The 20,693-nt window shown below is 40.0% G+C and overlaps 1 protein-coding gene across 1 annotated transcript in view; it reads left to right on the top strand.

Annotated features, from left to right (window-relative positions):
• The window catches only part of sema5a (sema domain, seven thrombospondin repeats (type 1 and type 1-like), transmembrane domain (TM) and short cytoplasmic domain, (semaphorin) 5A), a 75,230-nt gene that overhangs the window by 6,173 nt on the left and 48,364 nt on the right, over positions 1-20,693 (top strand). Inside the window, exons 2-4 of the mRNA XM_018754289.2 lie at positions 1,480-1,579; positions 7,677-7,722; positions 20,175-20,237. Coding sequence (XP_018609805.1) covers positions 1,480-1,579; positions 7,677-7,722; positions 20,175-20,237 — 209 coding nt within the window. The remainder of the gene's footprint in view (positions 1-1,479; positions 1,580-7,676; positions 7,723-20,174; positions 20,238-20,693) is intronic.

Here is a 20,693-nt window from a genome sequence, read left to right as displayed (position 1 = left end):
ACATGCTGTGGTGTAAATTTTAAAGACGACACATTGTCATAACATTTAGATAAGGCGGATGAGATGATCATTAGGGCTGAGGCTTCACTGATAGGGCCCTCTCAAGGGGTATTTCATAACCTGTGTATTGAAGCATGTGCCTTGTAGAACCTGGAGTTTAGGGTTAGCAGTAGGGGGATATTTTGGAGTTTTAAAATTTAATGTGGATACGTCGGGTAAATGAAAGTATGATAGGGTATTTGAACACTTGCACACAGCTGAGATCTGGCTTTCATAATACGTTGATTTGCTGTCCAGCATTGAACTAGCAATCACTTCTTTTGTGTGTCTTGACCTGTTGGTTTTCTTGCAAACACAAAAACCATAATTAGCCTTTATGTCACACAGTTGCTGCCTCCCGAGTTCAGTCAAGACTTAATTACAGGCACATTTAGGGACAAAAAACATGGATTTTAGAGCCTTGGGAAACATATTTGCTCCTGTTAATCGCTATGAAGCCTTTAGAAAATATGATGAATCCCCTTCCCCCTTACCCATTTTCTTAAAACTTGACTTCTTATCTAAAGTGTGGGATTTCCTGGTGGGATTTGGAAGATTTATGGAGGGGAGGTTCAGTAACTCAAGTTTGGGTATCCTTTGGGGGGGCTTCTTCTACATTTGTATGCTCTGAATGCTTTCATTGCCTTGAAAAATGGCCCCATCAGTTGCATTGGAAAGAGGATCCAGAGTTTATTTCCCAGCTGGATTGCAAAGAATCATTTGCCAGAACAAGAAATCTCATTGTAATTCCTAGTGATTTTACGGATATTAATTATGCCTTTTTGGCAGTTCGTAAGTTGAATGCAATATTTTGGTCGTTGTTCAACCTATCTACCAGTCTACCTGATATCTGTGGTATTAAAAAATGCATGAAGCTTCTTAGCAAGGGAAAAGATGAGTATAATGCTAATGTTAATGATGGAGGAAAGTTAAAGCCAAGTTTTTTCCTCACACATGCTCAAATGGGGTCAGAAAGGACCATGTTCGGCTTTGAAACTAATTATAACAAACCTGAAACTGATATACAAGGCAAAAAAAGTATGTAATTGAAAATTTAGCACACATTCAACAATGGGAGAATTGCGTATTGTGTAACAGCAGCAAATCTGTGACATATGGTAATTTAACTCTGTGCTAACCCTTCTTGAACACACATTAGCTTAATCTTCTGAAGACACAAAATGACAGCGTTGTTATAAATCATTTTTGTTCAGATAGAAGTTGAGGCAGAATCCAATCATGCATATACTGGAAATATACAGGTCTGATCTACCTGACTCTTTTCTTTGCAAAAGATGAGAGACTGTTTATTCTTGGTGTGGATGGATGAAATCATTGTTCCAGGTGTACTTTGTATTTTTCCACACCCACCTGGAGCTGCATTATTGTCCTTTTCGAAAACTACCTGACACATTTTTCCTTCTTTCCCCTGTTGTGCAGAGATTGAGCCATGGATCCACAGGTTCTGGGCAGAAGATACAGTGGATTATTCACAGCTGATCGTTGATCCTGGCCAGTACGAGCTCATCGTGGGAGCCAGGTAAAAGACACTTCTTGTTCTCATGTTGGTCAGATATTTGGTCCTCTTGGTTACTTTTTCTTATTACCCCAAGGTTGTCTAGGCGAGCAGTGGAGTATAACAAAAGTGTGATAAAGCTTGTACCAAGTTATTTGTCATGAGCAGAAAAGGCAACAAGTAGTTTGCAACAAATAGGACTGTATGTTGAATGTCCTTGTGAGAGACAATAATAAAAGTGAACAAAATGAGAACATACAGGAAAACCTTACAAAAGTTAATGGAATCCCAAGTGTGCTCAAAATAAAAACAAGAAAAAGCTACTTCCTGACTTGTAGCCAGGAAACAAAGAGGACTCAAAACCCAAAATAGTGTCTGCCACATGACTGACTACATTGTTCTTATACTAAGAAAAAGGTGGGGAACCAAACAACCATGCATGCAAGCAAGGAGTACATACAAATGAAACCAAAAAAAAAGGCATATCAAAACTAATTGAAAGAGCACTATCAAAAGTATCACAAGAATGCATTTTTTTCAAGAGCAAGCTCCTCAAAGGCCTCCAGGAAGTGCCTCTTAATCATGGCGGAAGTCCCGCTTTTTATGATTCGGCGAATCGTGGTTGTCAGTCCTGAATTGAAGATAATGATTGACAGGTATCACTCTCATTTCAAGTCAGGAGAGGGGAAAAACCAAAAAGAGAAAACAAAATGGACACCTCTGTGGATGTAACACTACTTTAGTGTCAAATTTCTGTCAGTATATCAGTTACAGATACAAAGACTGTAAGCGGTTGTCTTTATACCAAAGCAGCTGCAGTGTAAAATGGAATTTACCATTGAATACTTTAAAATATGTCGACGGAATTGATGACATTGAAAATATCATCTTGGTAGACCTGCCCAATGTGTAAATCTGAATATCCACATATTCTCTGAATATTTTCGAAAGGTATTGGCTCAGATATCCAGTCTTAGCTTTTTCAAATGTTTTCTTAGTGTATATTGTTTTTGATATATTTGCTGTCAACTTTAAACAGCCCAGTCTGATTATATTCGGTATTACAGTAACATAAAGTTTGTATTTTATGGAGTTTTAGTTTGCTTTTACAGAGTGTGGATGAAACTGGAAACACCAGGCAATATAAGAATACCAAGTAAATAATAAGCGGAACCACTCTTTGTCCTCATAAGATCTTCAGTCCTTCTTGGAATGATGATGTACAAATCCTGAACTGTGTGTAGAGGGATATTGGACCATTCTTCAAGTAGGAAAAACTTCCACTTCCTTGACGAGCTGGAGGAGGTGGAAATGTACGCACATTATTTCAGCTTAATGACTCTTGTGTGTCACAGCCTTTGAAATTGTGATTAAGTTTCTTCAAAGTTTGAGTCCTTTTTCATGTGGTGTTTCCGATATTTCATCCACCCCCTCTTACACACATCGTAATGCAAGCACGGTGGTCAAGTCCAATGACACCCCTTTAGTGTTCTGCTTTGCAGACTGTCTGATAATTGAACCCTTGAGATTGTTTTCATGTGCACTTCTATGAGTGGAACCCAATACCTTGTCATGGTCAGTCGTGTCCTCTAAATAACTAGACATTGTTGTTGTTAGCTGGAAAAGCCTGCTGACAGTTTGATAAGGACAAAATATAATTAAACATGTGCAACCAAACAAGACAGTGCTGTATAGAAACAAAGATTTTTTATTTTTTTTTGGAAATAATGGCTTTTTTTTCACCAGCACACCTTGATTTATCATCTATCGAGGCATCATTCTTAGACAGTTATGGCAGTCTCAACAATGGATATTTATGTATAAATGTGAATAACAGCTGTAAGGACCGTCAGAGTGCCTATCAGGTTACAAAAGATGAGATGCTCTTTTTTGCATATTTCCTCTCCGTGATGCCAAAAGGTCTTTTGATGTCAGTGCCAGGGGTGTGCTGTCAACTTGACGCATCAGGGTGGTTGTCAGTGTGCGACAGATAATGAATTTTTCTCTGTGAAGAGCATGGCAATGATTATGTACACGGGGAGAAGAATTTACTTTTTTTTTTTTTTGTGTGGCACTGGGCCTCACAGCATGGGACATTGCCTGTATTTTAAAGACCCATTGCATGTGTGTGCAATAAGGGAGTGAGTGCTGCTCCTGTGGTCTTATTGTGGTCTGTGACACTTTCAGACCAAACGCACACAGCTGCGCGTGACGTAAAAATGCGGATAAACACGCACATTTTCCTGCAATGCAAAATTCGCTTTTTCACCATATTGCCCATGAAAGCGAGCAGTTGGCTTGCTGGATTTCTGTTTTAGGTTACTTCTGCTATCTGGTTTCTAAAGTGAAAGGTATGGCTTGGTTGCCTGCTGTTTGGACCTACCAGATGATAAAAGCCAGCTTTTAAAGTGATGTGTCAGCTGTCAGTTGTGGTTAATCTTAATTACACTGTTTTAACAGTTGCTCAATAGTTTTATTTATTTTTTTAAAGCTTCCTTATATTACTTCTCATAACCAGATGCTAAATACAGCAAAATTCACTGGTGCATGCACTCCTTAATGTTAGACTAGCAGGATTTTAAAGAAATAAATACTTTAAATAGTAGTATATTTATTTAACTAAACTAACTACTGTGTTGTTCATTGCACTTTATTCATGCAAAAATTATTTGCTTGCAGTTACCTAGACATGTGCTTAGAAAGCCATAGAGAAGGCAGAGCATTACATTTGGTGTAATGTTTAGCAAATAATCCTTTGACAGTCAAGGAGCTAGATTTTATTTCAAAATTTCATGGTGGCCTTCCTTCACTCCTGTTATTTGACTCTCAAAGGCACATTGTGATAGTCCTATCCTTTGCTTTTCTGTAAACTAAACTGAATATCAAAACTCCAAAAACTGAACACTTTCAGCTTTTTTTTCCTCTACTAATTGCAATTTTGCTGAATAATTGACTACCTGTCTTTCTGTAAATATTTTTATATTTCCTTTTTTGCATAAGATACCTCAGCTGAATTAAAATTCTCTATGTCACCAAAATAAGCACTTTAAACCATTCCAGTGTTGAATCTTGTTAATCTTTAGGAGCTGGATGGTAAGTTTGTTTTTTTGTTTTTTTTTTTTGAGGTATTCTTTCTTTTGTCTTCTATTCTATATTAAACGCATTTGCATTTGCGTTTGGCAGCACACCAGTTATCCACCTCCGCTGCTTTTAGGTGGTTCAGTATTGACCCAAAGTGTCGATCACTGTCTTTATGACCCATGTCAGTGTTCATTTAGGAAAGCTCTTTTATATTGTTCTGGAGCCACTCTGCTCAACCTTGACCAGACGTCCATTGTTGAGGGCAATGAGCTTGTTGTTTTTTCCAGTATCTTGGGCTTTCACTTGTATCTGATGTTCTCACTTGTCAATACCACTGTGTACAGCAAAAAGTATGTGAGACAACCAAGGAGACCAGCGGCTGAGGGCTTATAGGAGAAACTTAAGCTCAGGGAAATGACTAATGCAGTTTAAAATGAAGTTAGTGGAGGCAAATTGCAGAATGAGACTTGCTGAGACAGAACAACAAAAAACAGCACCAATGGAAAACAAAGCAACACAAAGGACAATGGATTTTCTTTTTAAAAAGCTTTTTCAGTGCCACTATTTCTCTGGGCAAATCAGATGAACGACTTAATTCTTATGGGTATTAGCATGATGGCCTGATTGAATTTCACGATTAGTCTATATGATTTTAATTGCTGTTGTTGTTGCTTTTTTGAACTGGCATTTGCATGAAGGGTCCTTGCAGCAGGCGGTCCACTGTTACCCTCTGGATGGGGATCAATGCGAGTTGATTCGGGCGGGGTCCCTTCTACGCAGACGTCCCTGCTCGATGCAGAGCGGTGTTACTCCCCATGCAGGCGGTGTCTGTAGGGCGAGGGTTTGTCAGTCCTGTCATAGGAGAGACTACCAGATCAGGCCTGTGACAGAGAGACCTCAGCAGAACAATGTCTGAAACCAAACCTTGTAATTTCAGAGGCAGTTTTAGTACATTACTTGATCACCCAGCCCATCATGTGACCTTTCTTTGGCCTCCAAAACATATAAACTACATTACAGGCATAACTGGCCTTCAGCCTCATAATACAAATTATGATTAAATACTTCCTTTTTGTGAAAAGGACAAAGCATCCACACTTAGACTGAAATTTGGGAAGTTTTCTTGCTGAAATACAGAAAAAGGAAAAAAACTATTGATTCATTCATCAATAAGAGAAGTGGATTCTAATCAGTGTGCTATTATAATGTGCTGTGCAAGGAAGTATTATTATCTAGAATTTTATTTTCCTTCCCAAACAACCTGATCAGATATCATCTCTGACTTTTTCATGTCAGTAGCTATGTTATTTCATGGCTGTAGTTATTGTTCTGAGTTTTATCCCATAGTTTATTTCCTATTGCTGAGTAATAGTTTTTTTTCAGTTGAATAATTACAGAAAAACTTATTACGCAGCTACTCATCTATTGTATATTGGTTTTCATATGGTGGTATGAGACAAGCTGATTGTACTCAGGAATCACATGTCTGCAGTGCTGTAATCACATGGATGGTTCTCAGGGATGTACGTTGCTTTGGAGAAAAGCATCTGCTAAATGAATAAAAGTAAGTGTCACTTCCTTGGCAGTGATTTGTATACTACCTCTGCACACACTGCTGTTGGCAAACGTCCTGTACAGACTTGAGAAATTCCTAACTACTATGTCGCATGTGCTACTGAAACCCACTACGGTACATTATAGTCATCAAAGTGCTGTGGTCAGTTCAGCTGTTCCTGACGGATGGGTCGTAGACCCCTTACATCCAGCCCTTAATCTAGTGTTAAGGTTTAGACAATCAGAGTTGATAGTTCTGAGGGTGCTGAACAAGGATAAATGGTAAGTGATGTTTCCTGTCTATCTCAGCACTAAAAACAAGCCCAAGGCAAGGCCAAGGGGTGACTTATTAAAGACATATCGCAGAGGGGGTTCATGTCACCCTGCTTCAAACCACCAACTGCAGTGCGACCCAGACTTGTTCTGGGTTTGCGGCTGAGCCCTCCCCTGTGAAGTATGCTCATTCCCCCTCACATCCATTCTCTCCTTCTGTCCATCTCTCTCTCTACACCCCCCGCCACACACCGCTCAAGTGTCCACCTGTGAATGTCATTGTGACAAGAGTAACAGGATTCTGCTGACAGTTCAAAAAGGCTTTGGGTGGCTTGTCCCGTGTCTTCAAGGCTTCCTTCAACTGAAACTGCTCCTTATTCCTCTTGTCCCTTTGAAGATGTGTGATAGATTTTTTTTTGTGTGTGTGTGTGTGTGTGTGTGTGAGTGTGAGAAAATGCCAACCTCTGTAGGACAGATCGGGAAAGATTACATCCCCAGATGGTTTGGCTACAAGGGCCTGCTGCTGTGGAGTGCATTCCCAGCTTTACATGAGCCTGGAGATATAATTGTCAGTATTATTTGACTGTATGAAGGAACTCTAATTTAGAACAAATTTTAACATTGTGGTGCACAGTGCCAGGAGTTTGGATGTGGTGAAGAAGGACGCATAGGCAGCATTCATCTCGAACATTTCATCGAATACCAACACATAGGGAAATAATGCTCAGGGTCCAAGGACCCCGGTTCTTCCAGGACCTGCACTTCTAGCTAGCCTTCCCAGTCTACTTAGCACCCCCAGGCTTTGTCCTCCCTATTGCCAAACACAGATACCCCATCATTTTCCCTGGAAGTGCCCCCAGTGGTTGCACACTGTCATTCCATATTTTTCCCATAATGCAACTATTTACAATAAACAAATTTTCCTCAAACACCAGTAACGCGGGTTGTTACAATATGATATATTTGTATACCGTGGTTTCTCTAGTTGGAAACAAAGCTGTAGACTTTGAATGGCACTGTGGCACTTACATTGCTGGTTGAGATTGATTTGATTCATGTTGTTCTTGGTAAAAAAACAAACAGTGGATACATTCTCCAGGTTCCTGTGCTCATTCCTTCCCACATTTGTTTTTGTATTTGTGACAATGTTGTAGGTCTGAGCTTAGTACGAACCTGAGGAAAATCACACCTGTTCCTTCCCCTCTCTCTACAGAAATCACCTCTTCAGGTTGAGTTTGGAGGACCTTTCCCTGATCCAGGTATGTGAATGATATCACAGTGGTTTGATCTAGTGTGAAGCTGAGATCCTGTTAGATGGGATAAGCTAGCAGAGATCAGGTGCTATTTGGGTCCAAGCAATGGGGAGTATTTTCACAGGAAGGGAAAAAAAAGACCAGGTCCCAAGTTAATTCACCATATAGGACCTGAGCAACAGAAGCGTGCCTTTAAGCCCTAGACATTAACCAGAAGGTTTTTGGATCCAATGTTAAAATGTGCTTGATTGTTCCTGGAAGTAAACATCTTTGGTGTAATTCTCTGTGTTTTAATCAGCATTATTAAGGACATAGTTCATTTGTACACTCTTCAGAGAATTTATGTTCCATGGGTCTCCAGGCTGCATGTAATTTGTTTTTTCAGAACTCATCCTTTATGAATGTGGACAATGTAAAACAGGAAAATGCCACATTACAGATTTATAGTAAGTTGATAGAGTTCTTCGTGTTGATTATAATTGCAAAAGTAAATTCTAAAAACAAGCAGTGTAGGTAACAGCTTGAATGAACCCTATAAGGTTCGGTGTCTCTTTGTGACGGTTAGATGTTCATTTACTTTCATTAATAAAGATTGATCTACAGCAGGACTGGTTTTTAGCTCATAGTACTCCAGCTGCCCTTTGTTGGAATAATAACCACTGGGTAAATGGTGTTTAGGGTAAATGGTGTTTAGTCAACTTCAACTCATAGTGACCTCTTGCATGGTTTTTGGGAGAAGGAAAGAGTTTACCATTGCCTTACTCCACACATTGTTTGGTGGAGAACTCAAGGAGAACATGCAAACTCCACACACTCTAAGCTAGTTTCGAACCTGCACCCAAACAAGTAACTCCGAAGCCACGAGGCACTGGCCTTTTGTACTGCACTGCCATACTGCTGAATAAATAACTATAACAGTCACAATTTCCTAACAGTGGATAATCAAATAAGCTTATTTACATACAATATTTAAATATTCTGAAGTATATTATATGAATTATAGAAACTGTTTCAGCTAATGAAGTAAATTAACAGATTTCATTGTGTTTTTAAATGTTTGTTATAATTGGAAGGATTCCAAAAATGTTCTTTAACATGTTTTACTCCCATGCTTTCCAAAACAAGAATATTAATTTGTGTGCTTTAAACAATACATATATTCTTTGATCTTTCTACTACTGAATAATGAGACTGGTATTTTCGTTAAAAATAGAAGTTTCCAAGTTAGCTTGATTGCTTCAGACAGTCACCCAAAAATAAAAGATTTCTTTCTTTATTCACTAAATAAGAGGAACATAACAAAGAGACAAAACCCCTAATGAAAGCAAATTACCAAAGGAAAAAAGTAAATTAACAGGATGTCAGTATCTGGAGTCGTTGGTGGAACATCATACAATTCCTCTTTGTCATCAAACTGTCGCATAAGATTGTATCCCCCAGGTTTAGTTGGTGCATTGGATGGGGACTGAAAGCCCTATTATTGTGAACTCTCCAGACAATACTGTCAAAGCTGTATACAGTTACAGTCCTGCAGCCGAGAAGGTGCTGAAGAATGAGTCGACCTTCATGCCCTTTGAATTGCTTGGTCTTAACCATGTGTCCTGTGGGTTTTACGTGGTGCCTGTTGTTGGATAAGTATAACCACAAAGCTGTAGCAGGACATGCTCTATCAGCAATTCCACATGAGTGGACCCAGATATAGCGAGCTGTCCTATCAGTGTCCTTAGTGGATGACCAGAGCTTTTGGCTTTTGGGACCAGTTTTCTTGGATTGTGGATCTCCATGGCTTTATGACAAGTAACTCAGGTGGTTAGACATGGGGAGAGCAAAACAGTATTACATGGGAAGACAAGCTTATATCCTCATTAAACCTTGAACACATGGTCCAGCAAAAAATAGATGGGGAAAAAAAAGGCACTTTTGAGCCAAAAAGACATCTCTGTCAACAAGTCAAGGTCAGAGGATTTGCGATCCCATGTTTACAGCAGGAGAGATTGATCTGATGCTTTTCTGGGTTGATTGAGTAGTGCTGGGTTGCAGTCTGTCCACCAGCGCTCTGCTGATAAGTTTTTCAGTCCACGTTTATGGATGAACAAGGGATCCTTCATGTGCTGTATGTACTTTTGCTCACTTTAGCTTCTCTGCCAAGAGCTACACTTTCTGTTTTGTAACCCCTCTAAACATCACCTTTCTGACACCTCCAGTTTCTTTTGACATTATTACTGAAGCTGCTGCAATGCGTGCAGTAGTGATTTTGCCTCATACAGGATCACCGTGTTGTACCTTAGGAAAGTATTGACCCCCTGTGAACTTTTTCACACTTTGTTTTTTTAGTAAGTTCAGAACATTCATAATGTGTTTTTAATTTGAGACCATTATTTTTCTAAAACTAAAAAAAGAGGCTAATTTACAAAAGAAATCCAGTGAGACCACACTTTGACAGCAGTTAAAACACTGAGCCTTTTTTGGTGTAGCTCTATGAACATTACACATTTAGGTTGGGAATTTTTGCCCATTTCTACCTGCAGATTTGCTCCAGTTTTTACCAAGGTATGAAGATAACATCAGTTTGCCATTTTTGGGAAACCTGTTGTTCAACTTATGTTTGTAGTTGTCCGGAGAGTGTAGAACGTAAGGCTTGGTACATCCTGGATCTGGTGCCAGTTCTATACAGGGCACTCATGCGCAAAGCAACCCAATGGAGGCAATTCAGACTCATCTGAACCATATGTCCATTATCCATCTATGTTCAATAACCACTTTTGGGATCAGGGCGGTCTGGAGCCTATCCTGACAAGCATAGGGGTCAATGGGGTACACCCCGGATAAGATGCCAGTCCATCACACAGTAATCATACACAAATTCATACAGTAAGAATCACCAGTTCACCTGAAACACTTGTATTTGGCCTACTGGTTACAAAAAAAAAAAAACTGGAGTTCCTGGAGGACACCTATAGGAATATGTCAACTCCTAACAGACTGACCAGAACTGAACCCATGTCTAAACCCTAGAGACCAGGAACTTTGAGGAAGTACTCACTGTGCCACCATGTCACCCCATAAGCAACAAGAATGAACAGAAATTTTAAGACCATACTGCAGTGCTCTTCAAATCTGGGCATTGACTGGTCCATCCCAGAATACTGACCTTTTGTTCTTAAACCTTTCCTTTGTAGTTTTGACTGAAACCAAATCTCCAGCAGACTATCCTTATATTTAACTTTCTTAGTCTTTTCTTTGATGGCTGCAAACTTCAGTCCCTTCAGCTGAAAAACAACCTTACAACATGATGCTGCCATAGTCACACTTGGTAACACTTATGGTCTTACCTGAAAGCCGTTGTTTCTTATTCTGAGCATTTAGAGGAAATTCAGTCTGAAGATTTAAAAAAAAAAGAAATATATATATTTTTTTTTTACTAGTGCATTGCTGGGCTCTTCCCAGACATCTGGAACTCTGAATTGGTGAAATGACCAGTTCTAGTTGGAGGACCTGGAGCAGCAGCAAATGTTTAATTTATTTTTATCAAATTTTTAGCCAGCACTTCCATCCAAAAAAAACTTAGTTTCTCCCCATTTATTGCAGTGATTTAGACTATGTGCCTACAGCAAGATACTACAACAGTGCCACTCCTGGGACTCAAGCCAACAACCTTTGTTGCCCTTCACCATGATAATGCCTTCTGCCATTGTGTTGGCCTTTTTGCACCTTCATTTTCATCAGCTAAATTCTAACATTTAATAGATAACTCATACTTGCAGTAATTGATCTGTGGCCTTTTTTTTCAGTGCCTAATTTAATGTCGTGAGCTATTAATAATGTGCCTTCTTATCAACATAAGAAATTGAATTTGTGATCCCAGTAATATATTCGGTTATTACTGAATGTACTGATTTGAGCAAAGAAAAGTGTTCTTAATGCTCAGGGAACCGCGTTTTTGCACATATAATGGATCTTCAGTTCAGCAGCAGCCTCCCGGGCCTTGAAATGTGACCTTAGCTGGATCGGCTCAAGTGGCATCATCAAGACCCTGCACTGGATTCTTGTCAGCAAGAAACACTCTCAGCTCAGACACACTGAGAGCTGTACTCTGGGAATAAATGGAGCTGCTGAAGTCACTCACTGCTTGTCGGAAGGGGAAGCGTTTATGGTCCTGCATTTATGAAACACTTTTCAGTCACTGTTTTCGCACCCAAGGCGCAGAATTGTCAAAATGTTTCTTCTCTGGTAACTGGGATTTTTCTTTTCTTTTATTTCTGATTCATAACTACAGAGGCATTTAAGCATTATTCGTTGAAAGTAAACTGAAAATGTGAAAACAACCAGACTTTTTTATTTATAGCAATATGAAATCACATTTGCTTGACATTGTAGCTTTGCATCCAATTAATTCAATTAGCTCTATCGATAGAGCTGCTTGCTGGAAGAATATAGTTTCTTGTGGCACGATGGAAAACACATGAACAGAAAGTTCAAAGTGGGCTTCAAAGTGGTTATACTTTAACCATATTGATTTACCTGAAGTAGCACTCCTTAGGAAGGAGTGTGTGGTTAGTGGAAACATAATAATCAATGAAAATAACACTTCTTCCAAAATTCTGCATGCAGCCCTCTAAGTAGGGTTACCAGTGGGTAACATGGAGGATACAGCTGTTCTAATCGGAAGGGTACCAGTTTAAATCTCACTGCTGCTACGTTACCCTTGATCAAGGTACACACTTACCTTGATTGATTTTGTAAGAAACCCTTGCTGTATGCATGGCTGAATCATTGTAAGTGGCCTTGGACAAAGCTCAGTTATAATAATAATAATAATAATAATAAAACTGTTAATTTCAGTAAATTACATTTCATAACATGGATTTACATCTTTTAGTTTCCTTTCAAAACAATCACACTGCAAGCATGTATTTATACAGCTGAGTAACTTTTACTGTAGCAGTTAATTGTATCTTACTGAAACTCCTTTGAACTGTCATGCTGATGGAGGGTTTGAAAGATATTCACTGTCAGGAAAACAAGCAGATGGATATTAGGTCAAATCAGGAACTCTAGAAGCTCTAATGAGACTGAGCACAAATGATGAGACTTGCCATAGACTGGGCTTTCTCAAGAAGACTGTAAAGCTTGGAAACACTGAAGGAGAAAGAAGAGAATGACCTGCAGTCAAGTGGATGGACTTAGTCACAGTGATGATGTACGAACCGCTTCCAACACTAACACAAGTGGAGGACAGAAATTTCTGGAGACAATGTATGTGGTTGCCAAGAGTTAACATAGACTGAGAGGCAGTTAACAGCACCCTTGCTCAAGGGTATTATAGAGGGTAGCTCAGGTCTTTTGATATCCAGGTGACAACCGTAACCACTATGCCACCTACAGTCCCTATAATAAAAAGCTGAACCCATTCTTTAAAGCAAAACTGGGTCATAAAAATGGTATTTGACATCTTGGGATTTCTACTTCAGTGCCCATTATATCATTGCCATCGCCACGCTTAGGAAAGTGGATGTGCACAGCTTTGAAAACTTATGTATATTCATAGCAGCTTCTTGGATAGAAAGTAGGACTAGCAGTTGCCTAGGATTATCTGTATTTTAAGACCAGCAGGGAAACGGACAGAGTCTTGGTGTGATTCAGACTTTGCTGAATCGCCGGTAGGGAGGCAGGAAGGCACATAGCATGAATTAGCACGGGTGACAGAGAGAAGCTCCTGGTTAGCAGTTCAGGTGAGGGACAGTGATAGAGCGTGTCTGAAATTTAAATGGAGCCCAGTCTACTGGTAACAGCCATATTTAATCTGGGCGTTTAAACTGCCATTGTCAACATCGGATCTGAACACACCCGACGTGTGAACCCGACAGACTCTTTTTATTTTTTTTTTTTTCTTTTTGCTATCCTTCCTCATCATTGCTTGGAAGTTAACATGGACTAGCCAGCAAGGGGTGTTTGGTTAATGTGTGTCTGTAGGTAAGCATGGGAACATTACCTTCATTACTTCATTACATCTTCATTACCTCTTACTAACATTACTTCATTATCTTTAATCTTTGGATTCACCTGGACTCTGTCCATGAACCCTCTTATCGAGGTGCTGTGGACCGAGCGCGACTCTTCCACCTGACCCATATCTGGGTGTGGGATCCGGCCTCCCTCGACCTCCCTCATCATGTTCAACACATGGGTTAACGCTCAGCAAACTTATGCTTTACTCCACATTACTTTGCATTGCGCATGAATGAAAGGAATCGTACATTTCACTATATGGGTCTTTCATGCTCTGTCTGGAAGGCTGTCATGGCTGTCTCCGCCTTATCACACCTGCATTAGGTTTGGACGGGGGAGATCTGCTGTCAAAAATTGACAGCTTGCCGTTTTGGAAGTAAACAAAGTTGGAGAGAAGGGCTGCTCCTCTGTCATTCTCCAGAGGCACCGTGCTGGAGTTGGAAGTCATGTAAAACGAAGAAGTAAGAGGAAACGTGCCGTACCGCGGGTGCGAATGAGTGCCGTGCCGAAGGTCCGAATTTGCAGTCGGTAAATGGGATCGAGATTGAATGTCCGAATTAGCATTTAATTAGGAGTTTTACTTTGCCATTTCATAAGTCATCAACAGTAATAATTGCACCCGGAGAACAAAATCACTCGTGAAGAATCAGATGATATATTGGCCTTCTGTTATCCAATTAAATGAGCACTGAGCAAAAGTGCGAGGTGTCGAAAAGCAATTTTCTCCTTGGCAGTGGCAGCCGGCTGCTTGCGCTGAGGTGTCGGAGCCCATTGTGAGGTGGATCAGGACCGGCACGCATGGCCCACCGGCCCAGTGTGACGCAGACAAATTGCCGTGGCGTCGCTCCAGCACCGGTTGTCGACCAGTGGCCCTTAGGGGCCCTCTTCCTATAAGAGGCAGTGCCAGTCCACTCGCTCGCCCCTCCCGCACCTCACCTCAGTCCCCTGTGAGCGTGGGCCGAGCGAGGCGTCGCAGCCCACCTCTTCAGGCTGCGTTGCATGGGCAGCGTGGTGTGGTGCTCTCTCTGGGTAGGAAGCAATCGAACACACACAACACGCAGTGGGTAGGATTTCCACTTTCATCCACTTCAAGCTTAGTTGCCAAGGTGGTTATGTATGTGCTTGGGCATTCACTCTGAGAAGTGACACCTACTCCCCCACTACCCCAGAACACTGACATTTCGCATTGGGTTTACTTGCCCGGTGGGTATTCCCCATTATGGAAGACAAGAACCGTCGTCCTGCTAGAGGACTTTTATCGGGTCTAGTGACCTGGAAGCAAGTGGTTGCCCCTCACATCCTGCGCTGTGCCTTTGTGGGCATCTCTGCAGTTCCTTAAAATGTATTCTTAGATTATGTATAGCCGGACGAAATCGTGACTGATATGACATTTGGCAGTAGCGTACTTGCGGGTTAAATTGATTGAAAAAAACACAATAAAACAGTACGGGGATTTGCTTTGGACAGTGAAATTATATTCTTAAGTATTAATTAATACTTTCTTTTGTGATGTTTCTCTGAATGAAGGAGAAAAAAGGCTTTCAGACACTTTATTCTCCATATTTTTTCAGTACATAATACAAAAAGAGTGATAGCATACAGCCAGCAGCTTCCTTGGCCTCCTCTGCCTCTCAGTTGTTTCCATCGCACTGTTGCACACCAGCAGGGAAACAATTACCTTGAGCTAATCAGCGGACGCCAGAGCACTTCCGCTAATTCCTGAGGCCCACTAATTGAATCGCGCACGCTAACTGGGTCATTTAAATGCATGGAATGTGAAAAATGGATCGTAAGGGCGCCGCGCTATGCACTGCGGGCAGCGGCAGAACTGCGGCCACCTGATCCAATAAAAACCTGTTCTGCGGCCTGTTGCGGTGGCGTAACGTCCGGTTAATTGCTCTCTGTCTCTGCTGAAATGTAAATGAGACAAGTTCCAGCTAATGGTGGGCAACACTGAGGGAGTATACTGGGAGTAAATATTTCCTTCTGTTGTGGGATTAGCAGTACAGTACTTATCCAGGCACATGGGGGATTTGGGTTACATCCATCTTGACCAGTGTTTCTATGGAATTAATGTTTAAAGTTGTTCATTTAGCTGATACTTTTCTCAAAACAACTTACAGTGTTAAGCTACCTATACCTATTTACACAACTTAGTCATTTTACTGGAGCAAGTTAGACTAAACACCTTTCTCAAAGGTACTACAGTAGAAGGTGGGTTTTGAACCGACAACCTTCTTACCGGAGTGGTATTGTAATGCTGAGATGTACCATAGTGGTTAGAACTTCCATGTTATATTATAGGAACTCAGATTTAAATCCTACCTCCTACTGTGCCTTTGCTCAAGGTACTTACCCTAAATTGCTGCAGTAAAAATGATCCAACTGTATAAATGGGTATACCTTTCTAAGGTAGCATTTTAAGTCCGCTCTCTGGGAAAGTGTCGGCTGAATAAATAAAATGTGTTGCAATACCACTGAGGGACAGAGATCAGACTGTTGGGGCTAAACCCCCAGCAGAAGGTCCCTGGTGTCATATTTCACTTAAACTATTAGAGATTGCCTTAATCATCCAGCGCAGGCTTTTTTAATTGTACAGTCTCTTTGTGTATTTCTGAGTGACTCGTGGTGAAACATTGTGAGCATTACTATTTATTAGTTCATATAATTTTTATGTGGATTTTTCTAAATTGACATTAAATGTGCTTAATTATACAGAACTAAAGTAATGTTAAATTGTTACAAATGATGATGAAAATATGGCCTATTGTAAGTGTAATGGATGCACAAAAAGCAGTACCAGAAAGTTCCAGCCTTCATGTCAAAGCTGTGAGAAACTTGGCTTTTTGCATCCCACTCGTATACTGTTTGTTTGGATCAAGCAGTTGGTTCATAAATCAGTTCATTGTAGGAGGAACGGTGAGGACGGGCAGTTTCGAGATGTTTGTATTTTGTGAAGTTGGGTTGGCAACGCGCTGCTGAAGGGAACGATTCTGAACTGGTTTTGTTTTTCCCACCACGCTACCCACCGCCCGCATTGCTGCACCACTCCTCCTGCTGGGGACAATGGCCGCACAGTCAGTTCGCGAGTGAGGAATGTGTGCGTAGCATTCCTCCTCGACTTGCCCTTGGGACTCCAGGCATGCCAGCGCTGAAGAATGGCTGGCATTGGACATTCCCTCCTCTTAGGAGGAATCTTGAGACAAACAGCACACTTGTCCCTTTTATGGGGCCAGATCCACAACCTGTTTGTCCATTTCACCTAAAGTAAACTATTTTTTACTACACGCATATCAGATTGCCAGCTATCACATGACAGCACGTAGTATTCCTATGTAAGTTAAATATATTCCCAGGATGCCAATCCATAAATCACAGGTTGAACCTAGAGCCTCTCAGGGAAAGGGGTGTGTTTCTCCAGAAGTGGTGTGTTCCACTTCTCTGTAAAACAAAGAGAAGTTTTCTTTACAAACACGCTGCCACACTGAAGAAATAACAGGTAACAGCTGAGACATGGGTTATCCTTTAATTTAAGTTAATACTTGAGTTTTCTGTTAAGCGGATTTCTTTATCTGAATGTACTTAACATGACACGTACCGCACATTTCATATACATATTCATGTATGACAGAAATTTAACACAAGATAAGATAAGATTCCTGCTCAATAACGCAGTGGCTCCACTGCTTGGATCAAAAGGAGTTCATTTTTTCATAGTTTTACATGATTTTTTTTAAATCTCATAGGTCTTTATGTGCAATCTCTCAGTGAGATGCTGGCACTGCTGCTTTTTTTCTACTGTATATTGAGAAAATATGGATATGATGTGTAATTTTATGCAGTTTTGGTTGGGACATTAACTAAATGTGTGGCAGAATTGAAATTACAGGAAGCCTGATGTTTTATCCGAAAATTTACAATCGTTTTTTCAGTTGTCTTAAACCAAATTAGTGCAAATGAATAACTATCCTGGGAATGAAAGTAGTATTAAACATGTTTATTAAAATGTTTAGTTTTTTCCCTAAAAATGAATATTGATATGTTACTTCACTTAATCAATAATCAAATGTTCTTAGCAGTTCAAAAATGATAAACTGAAGGATTGACGAATCTAAAATAAAACTTTGATTTTTAAAAAAAAAAAAAAATTAATAAATGAAAGGAACTTTTTTTTTGGTAGAAATACACGTATACGTTTTATAAAATCTAGTTGGGTTTAACACGGCTAAAAAATGAGAGTAAATTCTCAGCCGTTGCATTCGGTTCAACGTGATTTGCATTGTGCGAGGCGTTCATCAGTCCCAAATGAGGCTGAGCAATTAAGAGCTCAGCTGGAACGAGAAGCAGCGCGCCCTGCGGACCGCAGCTACCAGCGTTGCCCACCCTGCTGTAATCCTTTAAAAGATACCAGAAGCAAACAAGGTGCTGAGGAACAGAGACAAGCTTAGCATTTTGCTTACCCAAAAAGATTTATGTAAGAATATAAGACTTTACCTTTTAAAATCAAAGAAACCCCAGAGGCATACGGTATCACTTACTGTAAGTACATTTTTAAAGCTCTCTGTAAAATGTTTGAGTGTGATGTGGAATCGGTGAGGAAAGGATGTTAGGACAAGGCAAGAGGGGCAGACCTTCATTTACTTTATTTACTGGCCTTACTCAAGTACATGCTTTCACCACATCCTTGCTCTATTTGGCTTAACGGCTAATTGTATGAAATGGTTCATATGGTAGAAGGGGAGGTATTTTTGAGCACAGTACTGGCCTCAATTTCTTTGGCAGCTGTCTACACTGCCAGTGTAAAGTATGAGTACACTTGGCAGCATGAGCAATTCTGGTATGGGATGAACTGGAGAGAAGCGCGAATCCCTGTGAATTGCTGCCGAGGGCTGGGAAGATGGTTCACTATGAGTGTCGGCGCCTCGCTGGGCCTGTATGGTTGAACCATATTCGGGTTCTTGGGTCTGAAGTGGTTCTCCCCGGTTCACTCTAATGTTCCACTTGACTTGGTATCCAGACCATGGTTTGCTGTTTAGAGAAATTTGGCATCAGTTTAATAATTTCACCTTGTTAAACATTGAGAAAACTCATTTTAATTAGCTGAGAGGAGTCATTTTCTTCTTACACAAGAACAACATCTATTTATAGACATATGAGTTTTTCTGTAACAAGTATCTGTCATGAAGTGATTTTTAAATTTTTCATCAGACTATGTGCTTGTACATTCTGCTGAAGTTTGTTTAGTGACTTAAAACATTAAGACTGCTTAATTCTGAACAAATGAAACATTTAGGGTTGTGCTTTACTAGAGATGTTTACATTCAGATTATTTTGTGAAGCATTATGTTTTTTTCATTTTTATAGGCCATTTTCTTAATATTATATTTCTTTGGAAGATTATATCTGTGCATAAAGCATGAATTTTAGAAGACTTTTTTAAATATGACTTTTTAAAGGGGATATGATATGTCTGCAACCTCAAAAAATACTGGCGTACTCTTTGCAGTCTGGAAGATACAAAACATCATGTAAATAAAAACCTCAATCAATGCAGAAAGTTGGAGGTCAGCTAAAAAAATACAAAAAACATAGCAGATATACCATTTACATGATTCGTGGTTTAGCATTTATCCTTTCCTTTCCAAGACTGAAATACTCACACTCTTCTCAGATGAATTATAGTGACGGTGCCTCTATGATCTCCTGCTCATTAACTAACTTAAAGCATGTTAAACTTATTAATGATGTTTTCATACATTTTCACCCCAACTTAATTTGGTGGATGTGTGCTACATCTGTGAGAAGGCTATTAATTATTAATATGGAGAAAATAGCTTAATGATTATAAATAATTTATTTTTATTCTTTGCATTTTGAGATCTGACCCCTTCATTGGATGCTGAGTCTGATTCCTTGTTTTAATGCAGCTACTGGTAACCATGGGGATGGAAAACTTTGTTCTGTGTGCATCTTCTCAGCTGCAGATAATGGGAAAGACAGTGGATGCATCCCATTCGCTGGAAAGCTTCAGTGGATGCCTGAGATTTCTAAGTGTTACCAGTGTAATTAACTTAAGTAGATACATAATAATCACGGACAAATATCCATCCTCTGTGCATTAATGGTCATTAGGTGCATTAATGTCAACGTTATTATTATTATTATGTGGGAGGGGTATTTGTCAAGATCCACTATGAGACAAGTGTTTAAATTTTTTTGAAGCATTTGGTCTGCATGCTAATTTGTCTGAAACTAAGTGGAAGTATTTGCTAGGAGCTAGTTTGTATTCATTTGATTTACTATGACACAATAATTTTTACAGACAGGATTTATTTCAGGCCAGTCACTGTCTTGTTATATAGTTATAACAAATATCTACAGCGGTGTCGGGTTCTATTTGCCATACTGTGAATATTTATTGGTTGCGTTTTGTTTTTTCTCACCAACAGGAAGCTGAATGGCCGTGTGATGAATTCACAAAGGGAGCGTGTTTCAGCCGCGGAAAGTCGGAGGTGAGCGAGCAAAATCATCCTTCCAAGACAAGACTTGTTCTCACTGCCCCAAAGGTGGTGAAACCCCCTGTGACTTGTGGTGTTCTTCAAAAAATAAATTAAAAATAATAATGCAAACATCATGCCGATGGGTTAAAAAATAACGAAAGCAATGACATTGACGTGTTCCACGTCTGCGGGATCGTTGCCAAAACGCACGTTGTTATTTTCCGAATATTCAGAATTCCAGGGTTTTCTGCAACTTTATTGCTCTCATAGCATGGTACCTCGAAGCGGCTACAGCTCAGGTGTGCTATAGAAACCCAGCTTTCAAACATGTGTTTGCAAACAATCATTAGCATGCATTCTGCCTCTGCTCCATCGCTTAATTACTGCGCTAATTAATTATGCCATTGATGCGTCCTTTTGCTGGACTGCTTCCCATTCGGCAGCTAAAGATAACATCAATTAAAGACT

This window comes from Scleropages formosus, chromosome 9 (assembly GCF_900964775.1).
Source record: "Scleropages formosus chromosome 9, fSclFor1.1, whole genome shotgun sequence".
Classification (NCBI taxonomy): domain Eukaryota; kingdom Metazoa; phylum Chordata; class Actinopteri; order Osteoglossiformes; family Osteoglossidae; genus Scleropages; species Scleropages formosus.
Note: the sequence above shows the minus strand (reverse complement) of the source record. Positions and strands in the feature narration are given on the sequence as shown.